We start from the raw sequence: 18,011 nt of genomic DNA, 5'->3' as shown, positions 1-18,011 counted from the left end.
ATCCTATCCCCCTAAGGGTTCAATGAAGCTATTTTTTAATTCGGAAAGAGGGGGCTGACATAAAGACCACAAACAAGGAAGAGAAATGCACTCTTGCTTCAGAGACTTCCAAGTTAGTGCCATACAAGGAAAAAGACATGAATCCATTTGAAGAGCCTGGGCCAGTATCCGAGTAGTTCTGAACGGACCTGATCGACATCCTTCATAGTGGCACTTTCAACTTCTAAAAACACACTCTATGCTTGGGGTTTTGAATAAGCAAGTTATGAAAACCAGGCTATTCCAAAAGCTCACTGGGCCAGTTCCTAGTTATTTCTTAGTTGCAGGGAGTTTATGAAAAGTGTTGGACAAAGAATTCCAAAACAAGTTTCTGCCAACAGTTGCAGGCTCTTCAAACTAGCAGAGCTTTAAACAAGCGAGGAAGACGTCACTACTTCTTCTGGCCATCTGCTCAAGACCCCCATGGCCTGCAGGGCCTCCCACAGGAGAGTGCAGCCGCCTGGTGCTGTTAATGCTAGGTTAGCCAAAGAAATGTGAGAACTAACATCTGCAACCCTGAGCCTGAGCTTTAATGTTGGCAGGTGGATTTCTGTCCATTGATCCTACCATAGTTCTGTCCATAGCTCTTAGGAGCCAGGATCCCAGAAGAACGCCAGGGTGAGCCTATGCATACCTCTCTAGCTGAATAGACAGTGAGATTTAAAGCTTGTTTTAACCACAGCATTAGTGACAAAATAGGTCAGGTTCAGGTGGCTAACAAAAAATAATGTATAATTTAGGGTGTTTCCCCCTCTTCCAGTTGAATTTTTCTAGTAATTTACTAAGAAGGGGCCTGTGGGGATATTGGCTTAAATGTCCAAATCTAGAACCAAGAATTTTAAGCCTGAAAGGAAACTTGATAAGAATTAGCAAACTTTTCTTCCAAAGGGTATGACAGCAAGCATTTCAAGCTTGCAGTCACATGGATTCTACTGCAACTACTTTGGAGGTGTAAGACAAAATAGCCATGTGGATGTATATGGTTGTGTGCCAATAAAACTTTATTTATAACAGTCATAAGCTTGGGGCCAAGGTCCAAATCCTTCATATTTGTCAATAAAGATTCTGAGAAGAGTGAGTCAAGATCATATAGTTGGTATTTTAATTTCCTTTTCTTGGTTGTTTTTCTTTTTTATGTGTATGGGTATTTTTATCTGCATGTATACCTGTGCACCATGTGTATCCAGTGCCCTCAGAGGCCAGAAGAAGGTGTTGGATCCCCTGAAACTGGAGTTACAGATAGTTGTTAGTTGCCAAATGGGTGCTGGAAATTGAACCCAGGTCCTCTGGAAGAGCAGTCGGTGCTCCTGACTGCTGAGCCATCTCTTCAGTCCCTTAACTTTCTTTCTGTTACTGCATAAAACACTGACTAAAAACAACTGGGGGGGGGGGGTGATTTATTTAGCTTACACTTCCAGGTCACAGCCCATCATTGAGGGAAGTCATGACAGGAACTCAAGCAAGTGCTTGAAGCAGAAACCATGGAGGAAGGCTGGGGCTAGCTCCCTGGCTAGTTCACTGATAATGGCACTACCCACAGGGGTGGGTCTTCCCAGATCGATTAAGGCAATCAAGACATGCCTCAGCAACTTGGCCACAGATCAACCAGATAGACAACTACTCAATTGATACTCTTTACTACGTCTCCACCCCCCAGCCTGCCATTCTAGACTTTGTCACAATTGATTGACAATTAATGCTAACTAACTAGGACAGCTGACCAGTAGGAAGTTGCACATCTAATTAAGTATAGTCTTGTTTTTGCTTTTTGAGGAAGGATCTTTCTATATTATATAGTCTGACTGACTTAGAACTCACTCTGTAGACCAGGTTAGCCTCAAACCCAGAGCTCCACGTGGCTGCTTCTGCTTCGTGAGTGCTGGGATTAAAGGTGTGCTCCACCATGCCCATTGAGGCTCAGCACTTAGAATGTGTCTCTCAATCAGGTGGTGGTGCACATCTTTAATCCCAGCACTGGGGAGGCAAAGGTAGACAGAGCTCTGAGTTTGAGGCCAGCCTGGTCTACACAGAGAAACCCTGTCTTGAAAAACCAAAAGAATGCATGTCCCCTGAATCTAGTCCTCAGAAGAAGTTCTGTTGGGTCACAAGAAAAAGACAAAATACACATAAAAAATAAAGCAGAGAATACTTGGGGTTTTTAATTATGTTAAGCAGGCAACAGTTTGATTATAAATGAGGATTCGCTTTTCAAATGATTACAGTGTTTGTGAAAACAAGTAAATAGCATAAGAGATCAAACTCATGAAGAAATGATAAATTAGCCAGCGCTTTGAAAAGTGAGCTTCTGTGGAAACACAATTACACGCTCTCGTCCTAAAGTCGTCTGCACGACAGTTTATCAATCATTTCTTTTATCAACAGGACAGCACTTGCTATTATCTTTACAGGAACTCATCTCAGGGAAAAATAGCATTTTAAAAATATCATAAAACAGACAAGTATACAAAAGCGGCCGGCAATCACATCTCATGTTTCTCTTTGTTGTTTCTGTATGGAAGACAAACCCGGGTCCCTGGCAGCTAAGCTGGAGCTCTGCTACCGACCTATCTTCACCCTTTGGGTTTCAAATTTATTTTCCTTTCTTTAAATTTCAAAAATAATAAGCACTCACTGGGAGAAGCTCAAACAGTCCAGGACTATAAAGTAAAAGCCTCCAGGCCCCCTTCCATGCCACTCTCCAGGGTTAAACATTCATTCTATGTTATCAGCATTAATTACCACTGTTTCTGAGCCAGGAAGTACAGTTGCGTTGTCTAGTCACTTTGGCAAAGGAGAAGAATATGGAGTTCCCCTGGCCAGATACTCTAGGGAAATCATGTTTTAAAATGCAACAAAGTAAAAAATAAGATAAATAAATAAAGTGCAATAAAAGGGTGTTGCGGGCTTTCTGTGATCTAAGACAAGCAAGGTGCCCAGGGAGTCTGAATGACGGTTGGATGCTCAGCTAAGTCACATTTCTTTTTAAAAATGTTTCTCAATTTTTTTTTTTTAATGTGTATGTCTGTGCAGCACGTGCATGTCTGGTGCCTTCAAAAGCCAGAAGTGGGTGTTGGATCCCCTGGGACTAGAGTTACAGACAGTTGTGAACCACTATGTAGATGTTGGGAATATCGCCCAGGTCTTCAGAAAGAGCAGTCACTTAACCACTGAACTGTCTCTACAGCCCCCAAGACTCATCTTTTGTTTTCTTTAGTTTATTACATTTTTATTTCTTTCTGTCGTGAGCATGGGATTGTCATGCCAAGACCCTCAGGTGAATGTCAGTAGAAAAGTGGGAGTCTGCCCTTTCCTTCCATCATGCTGGCCCTGGACACTGAACTCAGACGTTCAGGCTTCGTGTCTATCATCTTTACTCAGTGAACCACCTGGCCTGCCTCCCTCAAGACTCCTCTATACACATACTTTATACAGATTTACTTTATGACTTTAGATTATGTGTATATATGTTTGTACACCTTGGTCCAGTCCCCTCAGAGGACAGATGTGTGAGATCTCCTGGAGCTTACAGGTGGTTGTGAGCCTCCAGGTGGATGCTGGGAAATGAATCTGGGTTCTCTCCAGCCCACCATTTGTTCTTCTAAACAGTCACTTTGTTGCCAAGGCTGGCCTGGAACTCCTGGACTCAAGACTCCCCAGCACCCCCGTGCAGGCCACAGTGTGGGCATCCTCAGAAACGTCTCTAAGGTTCACTCCAGCCCTACACATAACTCTTATTATAGCTTGGTGGGGAGTCGGGGAGCTAAAGGCTTTTGCAATCACAGTGTGGGTTCATTAGGTGAGTGGGTTTTTTTTTATTTGTTTTTTGATTGTTTTTATTTTGTTTTGAGACCTAACCCAGGTTGGCCTCAAACTCTGTGGTCCTCCTGCCTCAACCTCCTGGGTGCTGAGATTATAACCCTGTCACACTATGCCAAACGTGGCTGCAAACTCTTCTAATGGCACTACCTTTCCGGTATCTCCCTCTTTACTTCATGATTAGCATCCTTTTCCTGGCTAAATAAATAAATAAATGTAATTTGAACTTTAAAATTTAAAAGTCAATTGATGAGACACAATGGCTGTGTCCTCCTGTGCAGGGCACACGTGAAGTTGTGGCAGATACACAGCCACATGGCTCTCCTTGTGTAGGGAACTCACAGCCCCTACAGAGCCTCTCTATGGTGACAGCCAAGAACATCCATCCCCAAGGACAGCTTGTGGGAGGGCTCTGGAAGCTGGACTTGATAGCCATATAATGCCACACAGCAAGATGCCTATAGCAACAAGCCAACAGGCTACATTAATGGTGCCATAGGACAAACATTTAATGCCCTTTGGACTCACACAAGACAGGAAAGTATAAAGATCTAGTTCCTTAGATAAATGGTTTCCCCTCAACAGGGCAGGTCATGAGCAGAAGAGGATGCTTTCCAACCTTGTCTACATAAGGATTCAGGTGAGAATAAAATAATCAAAGTAAATATAACGACAGTAAATCAAGTCATGGTTTAAAAATCAAGACCAGCAGGGTGTGGGGACACACACACACACACACACACACACACACACACACACACACACACACACAAATCTATAATCCTAAACACTAGGCAGGAGGCTGGAGACCTGCCAGCTTGAAGCCTACAAGTCTGAAGCCAACGTGGGCTACATATGAAGATATGGTCTCAAAAGCCATGGCTGAGGATATAGCTCAGTAGAGAAAGCATGCTAGCGTGTGCAAGGCCCTGGGTTGGGGTACAGGCGCACTGCTTCCTAGTTGAATTTAATACTCTGCTGGAGTTGAGAGTCACTGCCCCAAAAGACAGACAGGGAGAACCTGGTCCTCAGATTCAGTCCAGGGACAGCCAGCAGCAGGACCACCTGAAGCTTGTTAGAAATGTTAGAAATGTTCCTCTGCAGAGCATAGCAGCCTGTAGTTCCGGCTACTCAGGAGGATAATTTAGCAAGAGGATCCCTTGAATCCAGGAGTTCCAAAGCAGCCTGGGAAACACAGTGAGACCCATCGCAGAGGAAAGGGGATGAGAGGGAAGGTCAAGAAGAGCAAGAGGAGAAGAAGGGAAGGAAAAATGCAGACGCTTAAAACCTACTAAATGCGGACCACGGTGAGCCACCACTGGGTACTAGGAGCTGAACCCCAGTTGTCTAAAAAGCAGCCAGTAGCTGAGCCAACTCTCCAGCCTCAGACAGATCTAGGCATCCTCGGGCAACCTTGTTTTAACGAAGTACATTATAGTTTAGTGGTAAGGTAAGGCAAGTAAAAACATCAAGTTGGAGGCTTTCTCAGTTAAGGACTACATTGGACTTGTGGTTAGAGGCACGGGATAACAGTGGCTTACTCAAGACAGTTTCTGCTGTTGCTGTTTTTCTCTCTCACAGAAAGAAGGCAAGCAAAAGTTCATATGGTGATCCTACTACCATCGGGAACGAGGATCTCACCTATTTTCCCACCATACTCTTCTTCCATCTACTTTCCTGCTCCACCATAGTCATTTCCTGCTCCTGGGGCCTGGGATCGCTACTGAGAGCTAGAGATCTTGATTCCTGGCATGCTACCATTTGGATCCTCAATATCCCTGAGGCCTACGTGTTGAAGGCTTGGTCTTCAGCCTGTGGCACTTTGGGGAAGTTGGGGAACCGATATAAGGTGAGCCCTAGTAAACAGAAGTTAGGCCACTAGAAGCCTGGTACCTTCTCTTCTCTCTCTTGGCTTCCAGCTACCATTGAGAGAAAGGCTTCTTGTGCTAAGAACTACTGGCCATGAGAGTATCACTTGGCCACAGGTTCAAGGGCAATGGGACTAAGCCAGTACAGACCCACACTTATGAACCCAAGAGTCAAATAACCCTCTCCTCCTTTAGGTTGACTTTCTCAGGCATTTTGTCACAGTGAGAGAAAGCTTACCAACATGTAGAAGCAGGGGGAATGAGGGGATAGAAAAAGGCCATTCTGTGCAACTGAGTTAATGCCTTTAAGACTGGTTTTTTTTTTTTTTTTTTGGTTTTTTGAGACAGGGTTTCTCTGTGTAGCTTTGCGCCTTTCCTGGGACTCACTTGGTAGCCCAGGCTGGCCTTGAACTCACAGAGATCCGCCTGGCTCTGCCTCCCGAGTGCTGGGATTAAAGGCGTGCGCCACCACCGCCCGGCAAGACTGTTTTTAAACATGCAGGTGTGTCTTGCCTGCATGTGTGTCTGTGTACCACATACATGCAGTGCTCTTGGAGGCCCAAAGAGGCCATCAGATCTCCTAGGACAGTTGTTAGACACCACGTGGATGCTGGGATCAAACCCAGATCCTATGGAAGGGAAGTCACTGCCCGTAACTGCTGAACCACCATCTCTCCAGCCTCCGAGTTAACCCCTTAAAGAACAAAACTCTCGGAAGCCCCACTCAACACTCACTTGCACCTCATGAGCAGGCGAGAAGCAGTTTCCTAGGTAACCACAGCTGCCATACTCAGCAACAACAGGTGTTCCGGTCACCAAGATGGCGTAATGAATGAGCACTGGGCAGACAAGTGTCTGCACCTCACTCCTATTCTGTTACTACCTGTGTGGCCTTCAGTGGATTATCTACCCTTTGCAGGTTTTCGGCCCTTCGTCCATAAAATGAAGGAGAGAGTCAGATCTACTTCACAGGACTCTTGCCAGGGCTGAATGAGAAAAATATGTGTAAAACAACTAGACTACTGCCTGGTACCTAGTGCACAACAAAACAGTAACTCATTCTCTGATTCATCAGAGCCCAGTGTTTTTCCAAATCCTCTCCTGCTCTCTGACTTCCTCTCCATTTCTGAAATTGGAAAGGAATGTATATTAGTCATCCTACCTGTCGCTAGAGCGCTCTAGTGTGAATGAGTCTTAGTTGTAGGGTTACCTTAATCACGTGTGTATTTCACATCTTTCTCCTTTCAATTATGAAATGAAATCATACAAAGACTTAGGGTGGCGAAACTGAGATTCTCCGGGACCAAAGGAAACCCCATTGTTCTGTAGAGCTGAAGATGCCGAGGGAGTGGAAAAGAATCTTCTCAGGGCGGGAATGGTGTGTGGTTGGTAGAGTGCTCACCTAGCCGGCAAGAAGCCCCTGCGTTTGATTCTCAGAACTCTGAAAACCAAGAACAGTGGCAGCAGCTCTTAATCCCAGCACTCAAGAGATGTTGGCAGAAGGATCACAAGTTCAAGGTCCATTCTTGGCTACATAACAAGGTTGAGCCCAGCCTGAAATACATGACACTTAAAACTCACAATAGGGGCCGGGCGGTGGTGGTGGTGGCGCACGCCTTGAATCCCAGCACTCGGGAGGCAGAGGCAGTCGAATCCCTGTGAGTTCGAGGCCAGCCTGGGCTACAGAGTGAGTTCCAGGAAAGGCGCAAAGCTACACAGGGTAACCCTGTCTGGAAAAACCAAAAAAAAAAAAAAAAGACAGAAGGCGGAGAAAGAATTACCCAGAAACTTCTGGGCAAGCGACCCTGGTGCACAGCACAGCAGCAGGAACCCAGAGAGCCCCTGCCTTTTTGCAGCACAGGCCCTTTGGCAGCACACCCACAGCCACACTCTCTTACACAGCAAACAAATAAGTAAGTGGCTTCTCAAACTTTGAAACAAATCAGACAAATGCCAGTTGAGACACAGCAAAGGTACCAAAACCAAGAAAAATCCAGGGAGCTGCCACAGCCGCAGGAAGCCTAGAGACACGGCAAGGAATGTGATATGGTAGGTGGGATCCTGCAACACGGTAAGGCCAGCAAGCAAAACGAAGGCAACAGGAGCTGTCTGGACCTGCGGTGGCAGAGCACCTGCTCAGCATGTGCAGGGCACCGGGGCTCTACCCCGGCATTATCCCTCTACCCACAGCACAAAATCCAAAAGCAAACCTGAAGACCCAGAAAGAGGCTGTCAACCGCCGAAGACTCCGAAGCGAAACGAGGTGGGATTGGATGCAAAGCTGAAATGTTCACCGAAAAGGGAATGCTCATGCTCTCCCCAGAATGGCGTAAGCTGATAAAGTTACAGAAGTACATGGGTCAAAGAGGCAAAGACAAAGAAGAATGGAAGGACACACCCTCATGAGAAATAGGTTGCGCCGGTCGGGTGTGATTACAGGGCTGGCACACCTGCAACGCCAGCCCTTTAGAGACTGATGCAGGAGAATCACAAGTCTGAGGCCAGGGTGGGCTGCAAAGCGTGACCCCATGCTCTTTACACTATCCCTGAAGGTCAGGAGAATATTTTCTCTGTAATGCTGCATTATGATACCCCTAGGACACTGCCAGACATGTAAATATTTATAAGGTTGTTAGTGTTTACTTTATGTCGGCCTTTTGCTATTTTTGTTTAAGTATCTGGAAAGGACTTGCTGCTCTTGCAGAGGGCCCAGGTTCAGTTCTCCACAGCCACATGGTAGCTTATGACAGTCTGCAACTCCAGGGCCAGGAGACCCAGTACCCACTTCTGACCTCTGCAGGTCCCCAGGGGTGTGCACGGTGCACATATGCAAAGGCAAATACTTATATAGACATAATTAAAAATATAGATTAAAGGGTGGAGTGAGTTTTCATGTGCATTGTGAAATGCGGAAAAAAAATGTCAGCGCTTTTAGCTTAGAAATAAATTTGAAAAGAGAAGAGGAGGAATTGAAAGAAAGCAAATGAGAGTGTGAAGCAGTGTATGTGTGTGTATGTGTGTGTGTGCATATATGTGTGTATGTGTGCGTGTGTGCATGTATGTGTGTATGTGTATGTGTGTATATGTGTGTATGTGTATGTGTGTGTATGTGTGTGTATGTGTATGTGTGTATATGTATATGTGTGTATGTGTGTGTATGTACATGTGTGTTATGTGTGTGTGTGTGTGTGTGTATGTATGTGTGTGTATGTGTATGTGCTGTGCATGCGTGTAGCGCAGGCTCTTCCCTAGGGCACTCGCTTCCTTAGGGGCTTCTCCGGCATACTCAAGGCCCTGGGTTTGACCTCCAGGACTGAGGAGAGAAGGAGGAAGGAAACTGTCAACTTCTGACTTGTTGAAATTAAGTCACAGGAACAAACTTTTCATTTGTGACAATAATGAAACCTAAACATTACTATTGGGCCACGTTAAAATAATCCGTATGGGGGCAGGAGAGCTGGCTCCGCAGTCAAGAGCACCTGTAGCTCTTGCAGAGGATCCGGTTTTATTCCCAGCCCCCACATGATGGCTTACAACCGTCTAGAACTCCAGACCTTCTTCGGACCTCTGTGGGCACGAGGCACGTGGTAGATAGACCTACGTGCAGGCAAAGCACCCAGGCACACACATAGTCATCATCATCATCATCATCATCATCATCATCATCACCATCACCACCTTCTTCTTCTTCTTCTTCTTCTTCTTCTTCTTCTTCTTCTTCTTCTTCTTCTTCTTCTTCTTCTTCTTCATCTTCATCTATGGCTTGCAGAATGCCAAGATGAAGAACCAGTCTCAGGCTTTGGGAGTCTGGTAGGACTAAGGTACATTTCACAGTGACCATATCTGACTGTTAAGTGTGACACTGCATCTGCCTGATGCTTCTTCTGCTGATAAAACACCCACAACTAGTCAGGCAGCGGTGGCACACGCCTTTAATCCCAGCACTCAGGAGGCAGAGGCAGGTGGATCTCTGTGAGTTCAAGGCCAGCCTGGGCTACAGAGTGAGTTCCAGGACAGACAAGAGGTGTTACATAGAAAAACCCTGTCCTGAAAAACCAACCAACCAACCAAACAAACAAATAAAAAAAACCCACAACTAATCCCCAAATGGAACAGAAATTTGGATTGAATTAAGTATCAGGTAATTTAGCAATAGTGAAGAGCAGACATAAAGTAAACACTATTAACTATAACTATTTACCACATGTCTGGCTGTGTTCTCGGAGCATCACCATAAAACACTACAGAGAAAATACTCTCATGATTTTATTGTAGGAGTAGCATTTACTAACCAGGAAGAGGAAGTGGAAAAATTATAAAGGAAAAAAAATCACATAGCTGTTTACATTGAAATGAGAAAGGTTGACATCAAAGAGACCACAAAGAAAATAAATAAATAGATAAGCGTCAGAGTAGAAAATATTTGTAGTACATATAATTACTCACAAAATTTTAGATACCTTAGTTTAAAAAAAAGAAAAAGAAAAAAACTCCAAAAACCAATAAAAGAATGGACAAAAACCATAATGTATTTACCACAGCTAAAGTGTGAACTGTCACCTTGCATATGGGGTCACATAACTGAATGTGTTTTTGCAAAAAAAAATATTGGGAATAGTAAAATGTTTCTGAATGTGCAAGGACCAAAAATAAATTCAAAATCAAATGTGCAGCAGATTCAACAGTTTCTGACAGTTCTTGCCTGTATTACAGCCCTGAGCTCCATTGCAGCCCTGGTTCTGAGCACATACACACACACACACACACACACACACACACACACACACACACACATACACACACACACACACACACACACACACACACACACACACAGTCTACACCACACACGTCACCACACCAACCAGGGCCTGCACCACACATCACCACACCAAGCAACATCAACAAACACTTCCTGGCTCGATTTGAGACTACTTTATGTTGTAAATTACAGTGTTTTTATTTTATTTTATTTTTATTTACTTTTTTTTTTACTGTATATAAGAAGTTTCTGCTTTATAGACATAACATGAATTAATTATAGAAAATAATGACAATATCTTCTTAGAACCATTCTTCAGCATGTATCAAATCACTATATATTTGATTTGCATTGTGTTGGAATGTTTGATTTTTAAAGTTGCTATTTGAGATACTGACTTGTTTCATTTTAAAAAATCATTCAATGGAGCCGGACAGTGGTGGTGCAGCCTCTAATCTCAGTACTTGGGAGGCAGAGGCAGGTGGATCTCTGAGTTCAAGGCCAGCCTGGTCTACAGAGTGAGTTCCAGGACAGCCAAAGCTACACAGAGAAACCCTGTCTTGAAAAACAAAAACAAAAACAAAACAACAACAACAACAACAAAACAGAAAAAAAACCATCAACCAACCAACCAAACAAAATCATTAAATGAATTTCGTCTTGGGATTGGAACAGAATTTCCAACAATCTGTGAAATAGCACTCAACATGACTTCAGTCATTCTGGAGTGTGTGTTCTTAACATGACTTCAGTCATTCTGGAGTGTGTGTTCTTAACATGACTTCAGTCATTCTGGAGTGTGTGTTCTTAACATGACTTCAGTCATCCTGGAGTGTGTGTTCTTAACATGACCTCAGGCATTCTGGACCATGTGCTTCTATGAGCAGCATCCTCAGCACTGACAACTACAAAATCAAAATACCCACCAACTTGGAAAAACACTGGAGACGTTCTGACATCCAGCAGACTAACATTTCAGCCAAGATTTCAAACATAAAAAAAAGATCCAGCTGATTAGCATGCAAATCCGATTTTCTCTTTAATAAGTGGGAAAATGTATATCAAAGAATTGTTTCAACATAAAAATTCTTTATGATTTCTTATCAGTTAGTGTTTTTATAAGCTTATACATCCAGGGGTATATAAAAATTTTCTGGTCCAAAAAGGGTGTTAAGTGAAAAAAAATATTTAAGAAGACCCATTCTACACAATTGTGATAAAAACCTAGAGCAACCTGTGACATTATCAATCTTACAAACAACGCTGACTGGAAAACAACCCACGATGCTCACTCTGATGTAAGCATGAGCCAGCTTCATCCTTCCTTTTCCTCCCTCTTCCCCCAAGGTCAGAAGAAGCTGTCCAACCTTAGCTTTGCTGAGGTCGCAGCTACATCCTGATGCCCCTAATTCTTGGGAGTTTCCCGAGAACTTTCCATATTAAAAGCTAAGGCAGTCTCTGGAGACCTGGAAAGAGCTGGGCACCCCAGCTTTCACTTCCCCTTGCCCTCCACGTGGTCCACTTCACCGGCACTAACCAGTGCGACACGGCAACACCAACACACCAGACTCAGCTGTGCGGATAGATGAAGAATTGCTGACCAATGGCAAGAAAGAAAAAGTCAAGAACAGAGAATGTGTTGACGATGTAGGCTGGCCCACATCAATCAACCACGGACTCCTTTAAGCTGCCAAGAACTCCAGAATAAAAAATAAGCTTATGTGCTAGTCTGTGGATCTCTTTGTGTTAATCTCATTGTTTTTCAATTGCTCTGTTCAGAGGAACCCTTCTGAAGGAACCAGAAGCATAAAAATCTCTGGGAGTACATTGAGAACGGGCTCCGATCCGGGCCTGTGAGATGGTCCAGTGAATAAAGGTGATAGCTGACCTGGGTTTGCTCCCTGAGACCCACATGGTAGAAGGAGGGAACAGCTCCAGCAAGTTATCCCCCAACCAGTGGAGATCAGAGACCTGAGAGGACAGTTAGCAGTCTGTGACTGAACAAGCCCTAGAAGGCAGTTTTGATACACAAAGGAAAAGTTTGAGAATCACTTGACTCACACACCCACAATCGTCTTCCCTGCTTGAGACTGACATTTAATGGGCGCTCCAAGAATTAAAATGTGCCTGGTTTTTATACTAAAGCTGCCACGTGAGGCAATTAAGGATTTCGTATCACACCACCAACAGTGAAGATCTCACATGGCATCAGGTTGACAACAGGGTAGTGTCCACGAGCATCGGTGCATGGTAATCCTCTCTGCTCCCCTGTCCGCTCACAAATTAATGCCAGCTAGGTAGCTTCTCCATGTCTGCAAAATTTCAGTTGGCTTTTTCTTCTTCCTCCTTCCCTTCATTCTGCTGTTTTTTCTCTCTTTTAATTCCCCTCTCCTCTCACCCCTTGTATGTTATGACATTTTCTGTGTGGTTCTCTTAATCACTAAGAGAAGACTAGAATCACAAAGAAGTAATGGGTCTGGGGGTAATAGAATAGTAGCAATAGTAGTAGTAATAATAGTAATAAAATAATAATAATAATAATAATAAAAACCGGAGGAAATAGCCCATTTGGTGCCCTAGGTAATATCTTGGAACTTTAAACAATAAATTAAAAAAAAAAAATAGGGCTGATAAGAGCCATGTTAGCATAGGTAAGGCCCTGGGTTCAGTCTCTAGCATGTTCCCCTGCCTCCACAAACAAACAACAAAAAACCTGAGAAAACTTAGATATATTTTATGAAGAAGGTAGGAGCCAAATCAGTTAACTTCCTATGTGTAAGACAAAATAGTGATTCCTAAAATCACTTTTTTCTAAGGATACCCTACACCTGTCATCAAAGAAACACAAAATAAAACAAAAGCATGGTATTTTAAAAAGCATGATCTGACGTCATACACCTATAATGCCAGCACTTAGAAGGCTGAGGCAGATGGATCGTTAATTTGAGGCCAGACTGGGCATGACCTTGGAAAAACTACATTCAGGATGATTCTACCTAAGTCAGGTTATAAACTTAATATTGTATAGGATGTGTGTGGAAAAATTTTAAAGACAAAATAGGAAACAGTTTTTTTAAAAGTTTTTTTTTTCTTTTTTTAAATATCAAGTAGTAGAGCACTTGCCTAGCACACACAATGGCCTGGATTCAGTCCCTAGAAATACACACACACACACACAGACACACACAGACACACACAGGGAAAAAGGTTTTAATGGTTAACTATACAGAGAGAATGTCTGGGAAGGATAGAAGCATGATTCTAAGGAATTGATATTCTTTTTCTTACTCTGGCATAAGTTAGAATACTCTTCACTTTATAATTTATTGTAAGTATATTGCAAAAATAGATACGTTTATATAACCACACATAAGTTACCAGGGTGAGAAAGCTCGCTGGTGTTCAAGTCTCCAAGCCCCAGGGTTATGGCATGCATCAGGTTAGATGAGATTAAAGAGAAGGAGAAATCTTTAGAAGGGAAACCTTCAACGTGAGGGAGGAAGGAAGGAACCCTGAGAACAGGCAGAATGAACTACGGTAAGGAAGAAACAGGGGACCTTAGGCCTGCGTCAGTTCACACTCTCACTTGGAAGGGGGCACCAGTCAAGCACCAGAGTTAATGCCCAAGCTTGGTAAGGAATGCAAAGTGTTTGAAAACACAGCGATAAATTTGGCGGGAGAAACACCACCTATAAAGCATGTCAACTACTAAATAACTTATCCCCAAGACAATAAAACTTAGAATTGTAAGTTTGACCCTCTTGACCCACTTATGGAATTGCTGTCCCCTCACCCCTCCGTGAAGAAAGGCCATACTAAAGATAAGAAAGCTGAAAACACCTATTTCTAAATGCAGAAACTACACACCATCATGTCTTGGCAAACTATTATCACAGAACCTAACTAGGCCCTGGCAGCCTTCAGACAGTATAGAACTAGTGAAAAGCTACAAAAATGCCTTGGGGTTAAAACCACACTGAGGAAATATTGAACATAGAGCTGGGTCATATCTAGTTTACATTCCAACACAATCTCCACAGTGCGGTCCTTTGTAAAGTGAAGCTTTGCTGACAGGTACCAGGAATCCAGAAGAGCCCACACTTTTTAAATCCATAAAGCAATGGAGGTACATCTTTGCGAACTTTTCCCGTGGTATTCTCTAATCATTTACTCAACAATTTCGTGTTATTTCACTTAATCACTGAACAAAACTACCAATGATTACCAGTTGGTATTCATGGTGACAGTCAAGTGTCTTTACTCTGAAGAAAAGGTGCAGTAACGGGCGTAGGAAGTTATTTTTAAGGTTCCAGGACTTCTACGGAGAGTATCCTGCTCTGACAAACTTTCTCCCCTGGGTATCCCATTTTCTGCCCTCCATTTGCACAGACCCAACTTTCTCCTGGTGGTCACAGGGAAAAGCTCCCCCATGTTTACCTTCTAAGGAGACTCCCACCTGGTGAGTGGAATCCACTTGGATCTTCCCAAATTCTTCACCTCTCTGCATCTGCCTCTAGGCTAATTCTTTCCTCCAGTTGCTGATAACTGTGGTTAACCAGCTGGAACCAAAGGCCCAATAATATCCTGCCCATTAGGTTAGATTGAAAAAAAAAAAAAAAAAAAACACCCCGGAAAAGGGGGAGGAGTGTGGATCTACATTTAATCTTAAACATTATCCGCCAAGCTACTTGATCCGTGCAGCTTTTGTGTGCCCCAAAACAAGATCATAACTATAGGCCCCAAATGATCCCCAGTCCAACTACATTGGGCACTACCACGGCGAGGGTAGTTTCAACGAATTACTCTCAAGCAGAAAAACTCGTGCGTGGGGGAGGGAAGGAAGGCACCAGAGGTCCGAAGTTCACCCGCTGCTGAAACAAGACTTGACTCAGTATGGGCACGTGGTCTGACCAGGTTGAGGTGGCGCAGGCGAAACCATAGGGAGGGGTCGTTGTCCACCGAGAGAGCCAGACGTAGGGAGTTCTCCATGGCCTCTGACTCACCCACAGATAAGTTATCACCCAGCCACAAGTTCCAAGCCAGCAGCCTTGGATTGAGTTTGCACGGAAATTTTGGAGTTTTCAGCTCCAAGGCCACTAGCAGGTAAAGAGAGCAATCTGAATTCTTTTCGGCTCAGCCCGAAACGGAGACTAAGGATGGCATGGCCACTGTCCCGCCCTCTCGCCTCCACGAGTTAAAGGTGTCAGTCCCCCCAGGCTGCAGCGAGAACTGCCGCCGCGCGCGCGCGGGGCAGGGCAGGGCGTGAGTGGCCACGGAGAGCCGGGTCCTCGGCGTCCCCCCACCCCGGTGTGGCCCTGGTCCCCTCGCCCCCTCGCGTCTCACCTGCAGCCGAGTGGCCCGGGAGCGCGCGGCCCCGGGCGCGGCGCGGTCCCCCAAGCTCCCGGCGCTCTCGCAGCTCTTCCTCCTCGTCCTCCCGCCGCCGGCCCTCAGCCATGGGCGAGGCGCCACCGCGCAGCCCGGGGACGGCGGGCGAGCTGCGGGCAGCCGGTGCCCCTCGCCAGCGCGCTCGGCGGGGAAGGACGGTTCCACCTGCAGCGCGCGGAGCTGGGGCGCGGGCCGGGCCGAGCTCCCCGCCTCCTGGGCACGCACCGGCGGCCTGCAGCTCCTCGGCTGGCTCTCTCCGCTCGCTTCCCGTCCTGTCCCCTTCTCCGCCCCACCGAGGTCCAGCCTGGGATCCGGGCGGGCTCCCGGCCGGCCTCGCCTCCTCGGGGAGGGGTTACGGGCTGCCGAGGCCGCCCTCCAGCAGCACAAGCTGGAAACACCCCCAGAACCCAAACAGACGTGCACAAAATAAATAAAGGGGATGGCGAGGAGAGAGAGACGAGGAGGCCTGGCCTCTTCCTGCCCTTTCACAATATCCCGGAGTCAACAGGAAACCCATTCGCTTGACACTTAAACAAAAGGGGGAGGAACCGGTTCCAGGGCGAGCTAGGAGAGATGCACCAGCTAGGAGAGGCTGAACTTCACTTGGGGCGCACCACCTAGAGTTGAGTCTAGACTCTGGGAGTTCTGTCTCTATCCGTGTCTGTCTGTCTATCTCTCTCTCTCTTCTTCCTCCCCTCTTCTCCCCCACCCCCCCCCGACCCCCACCCCCGGCCTTTTTGGGACATGTTGCTTAAGTTAGCCTCGAACTCCTGATCGTTCTGCCTCTGTCTGCCAAGTGGTGAGATTACAATAGTGTACCACCACGTCGGGCCCCTTTCCCCTTTTATCACCCTTTAAAATGTACCCCACTAGGGAACAGGATTTGGTTGTTTCCGGCAATGATACTCCTCTGTGATGCACGTCATCGTGGATTAGTCCAAAGCCATAGAGTGTGCAGCGGCAAGGATGAGCCTCCGTGTACACTATGGAGTGTGTGGGTGGTAAAGATGCGCCTTGCGTTTGAGTAAGTTTATCCGCTGGAACAAATGAACCACTCTAGGGAGGGAAGCGGGGGAAACTGAGGATGTGGGGGTCCGGAGAGCATGTGTGCTTTCACTTCTGTTTTACTGAGAACATAATACTGATCTAAACAATGAAGTCTGACTTCTTTTAAATACTAGGTAGGACTTGGGGTTGAAGTGGGAGTAGAACACTTCGCCAGCATGGGAGAGGCTTATCTCTGGCTCTGTAAATAAATAAATAAATAAATAAATAAACAAACAAATACACAAATACACAAATAAATGAATAAAGCCTCCCTGTATTCCAGCTAATAGAGGGTTAGGAAAAGGCCACAATCCCTAGAAGTCCAGGAAGAAAATGTGTTTAAGGCGTCCCACAGCCGATTATTTGTAGGGAGGTGATCTGGCCAAGTGCTGGGAGAAGTGGCTCTGAAGCCTGAGGCTGTAATTTGAAGCACTTAACGGTGGGGCCTACCCCCTGAACACTGCTCCAAAGCTGGAAAGAGCAATGTAACAAAAGTCATTATGTGCACCCTATAACACACATCTAAGGTTCATTGGGTGCACGTACGAAATTTCACACAGAGGGCAGATTCTGGAATGTCACAAAAAGATACCGAAACCCTTAGGAAAGGGCTGCGTGGGATGAACGGCGGGCCTTTATCTGCAGCCTCCTGCTCTCTTTCGGAGAGCTTGTGAGAGTGCCCGACGTTCAGCATGCTAGAAAAAGAAAGGGAGAGGGGGGGGGGGGTCACCGGAGGCAGAAGCGGCCGGCATTGTTGCTTTGCCTCTGCAGTGGTGACTGTTGCTGCCTGAGAAAAAGTATTTCTGTTTTTAGGCAGATAAGAACAAAATTCAATTTTCAGAAATTGAGGTCAGATCCACATGTTAAAGCGCTGCTACTGTGTGAGCAGTTAAATAAGTGGACTCTTGGATAGCTGAACACTAAGAAGGGGTGATAGAATCCCGAACACTCAGGATTGTCCTCCGTGTTTGGGCTCCCTTTAAGGAGAAGTGTATCTGTCTTTGGCTTTCAGGAAGGAGGAATAATTTGGAGGCCCCTCCCTGACGGCAGCATGGCTATCGGGGTCAGTCTAGTATTTCCAGACCTTTAGTTTG

The 18,011-nt window shown here is 45.4% G+C and overlaps 1 protein-coding gene across 3 annotated transcripts in view; it reads right to left on the bottom strand.

The window, feature by feature from the left end:
- Sh3d19 (SH3 domain containing 19) overlaps positions 1–16,359 on the bottom strand; it is a 165,032-nt gene extending 148,673 nt beyond the window's left edge. For 2 of the 3 annotated variants that reach the window (XM_052730219.1, XM_052730220.1), the window contains exon 1: positions 15,829–16,359. In XM_052730219.1, the coding sequence (XP_052586179.1) occupies positions 15,829–15,940 (112 nt within the window). In that variant the 5' untranslated portion in view covers positions 15,941–16,359. The remainder of the gene's footprint in view (positions 1–15,828) is intronic. The other variant, XM_052730221.1, reaches the window with a different exon arrangement.
- Between the last annotated feature and the right edge of the window lie 1,652 nt (positions 16,360–18,011).

The sequence above is a fragment of the Peromyscus californicus genome, unplaced genomic scaffold (assembly GCF_007827085.1).
Source record: "Peromyscus californicus insignis strain IS unplaced genomic scaffold, ASM782708v3 Scaffold_9__1_contigs__length_137607984, whole genome shotgun sequence".
Classification (NCBI taxonomy): domain Eukaryota; kingdom Metazoa; phylum Chordata; class Mammalia; order Rodentia; family Cricetidae; genus Peromyscus; species Peromyscus californicus.
This window is presented reverse-complemented; position numbering and strand designations above follow the sequence as displayed.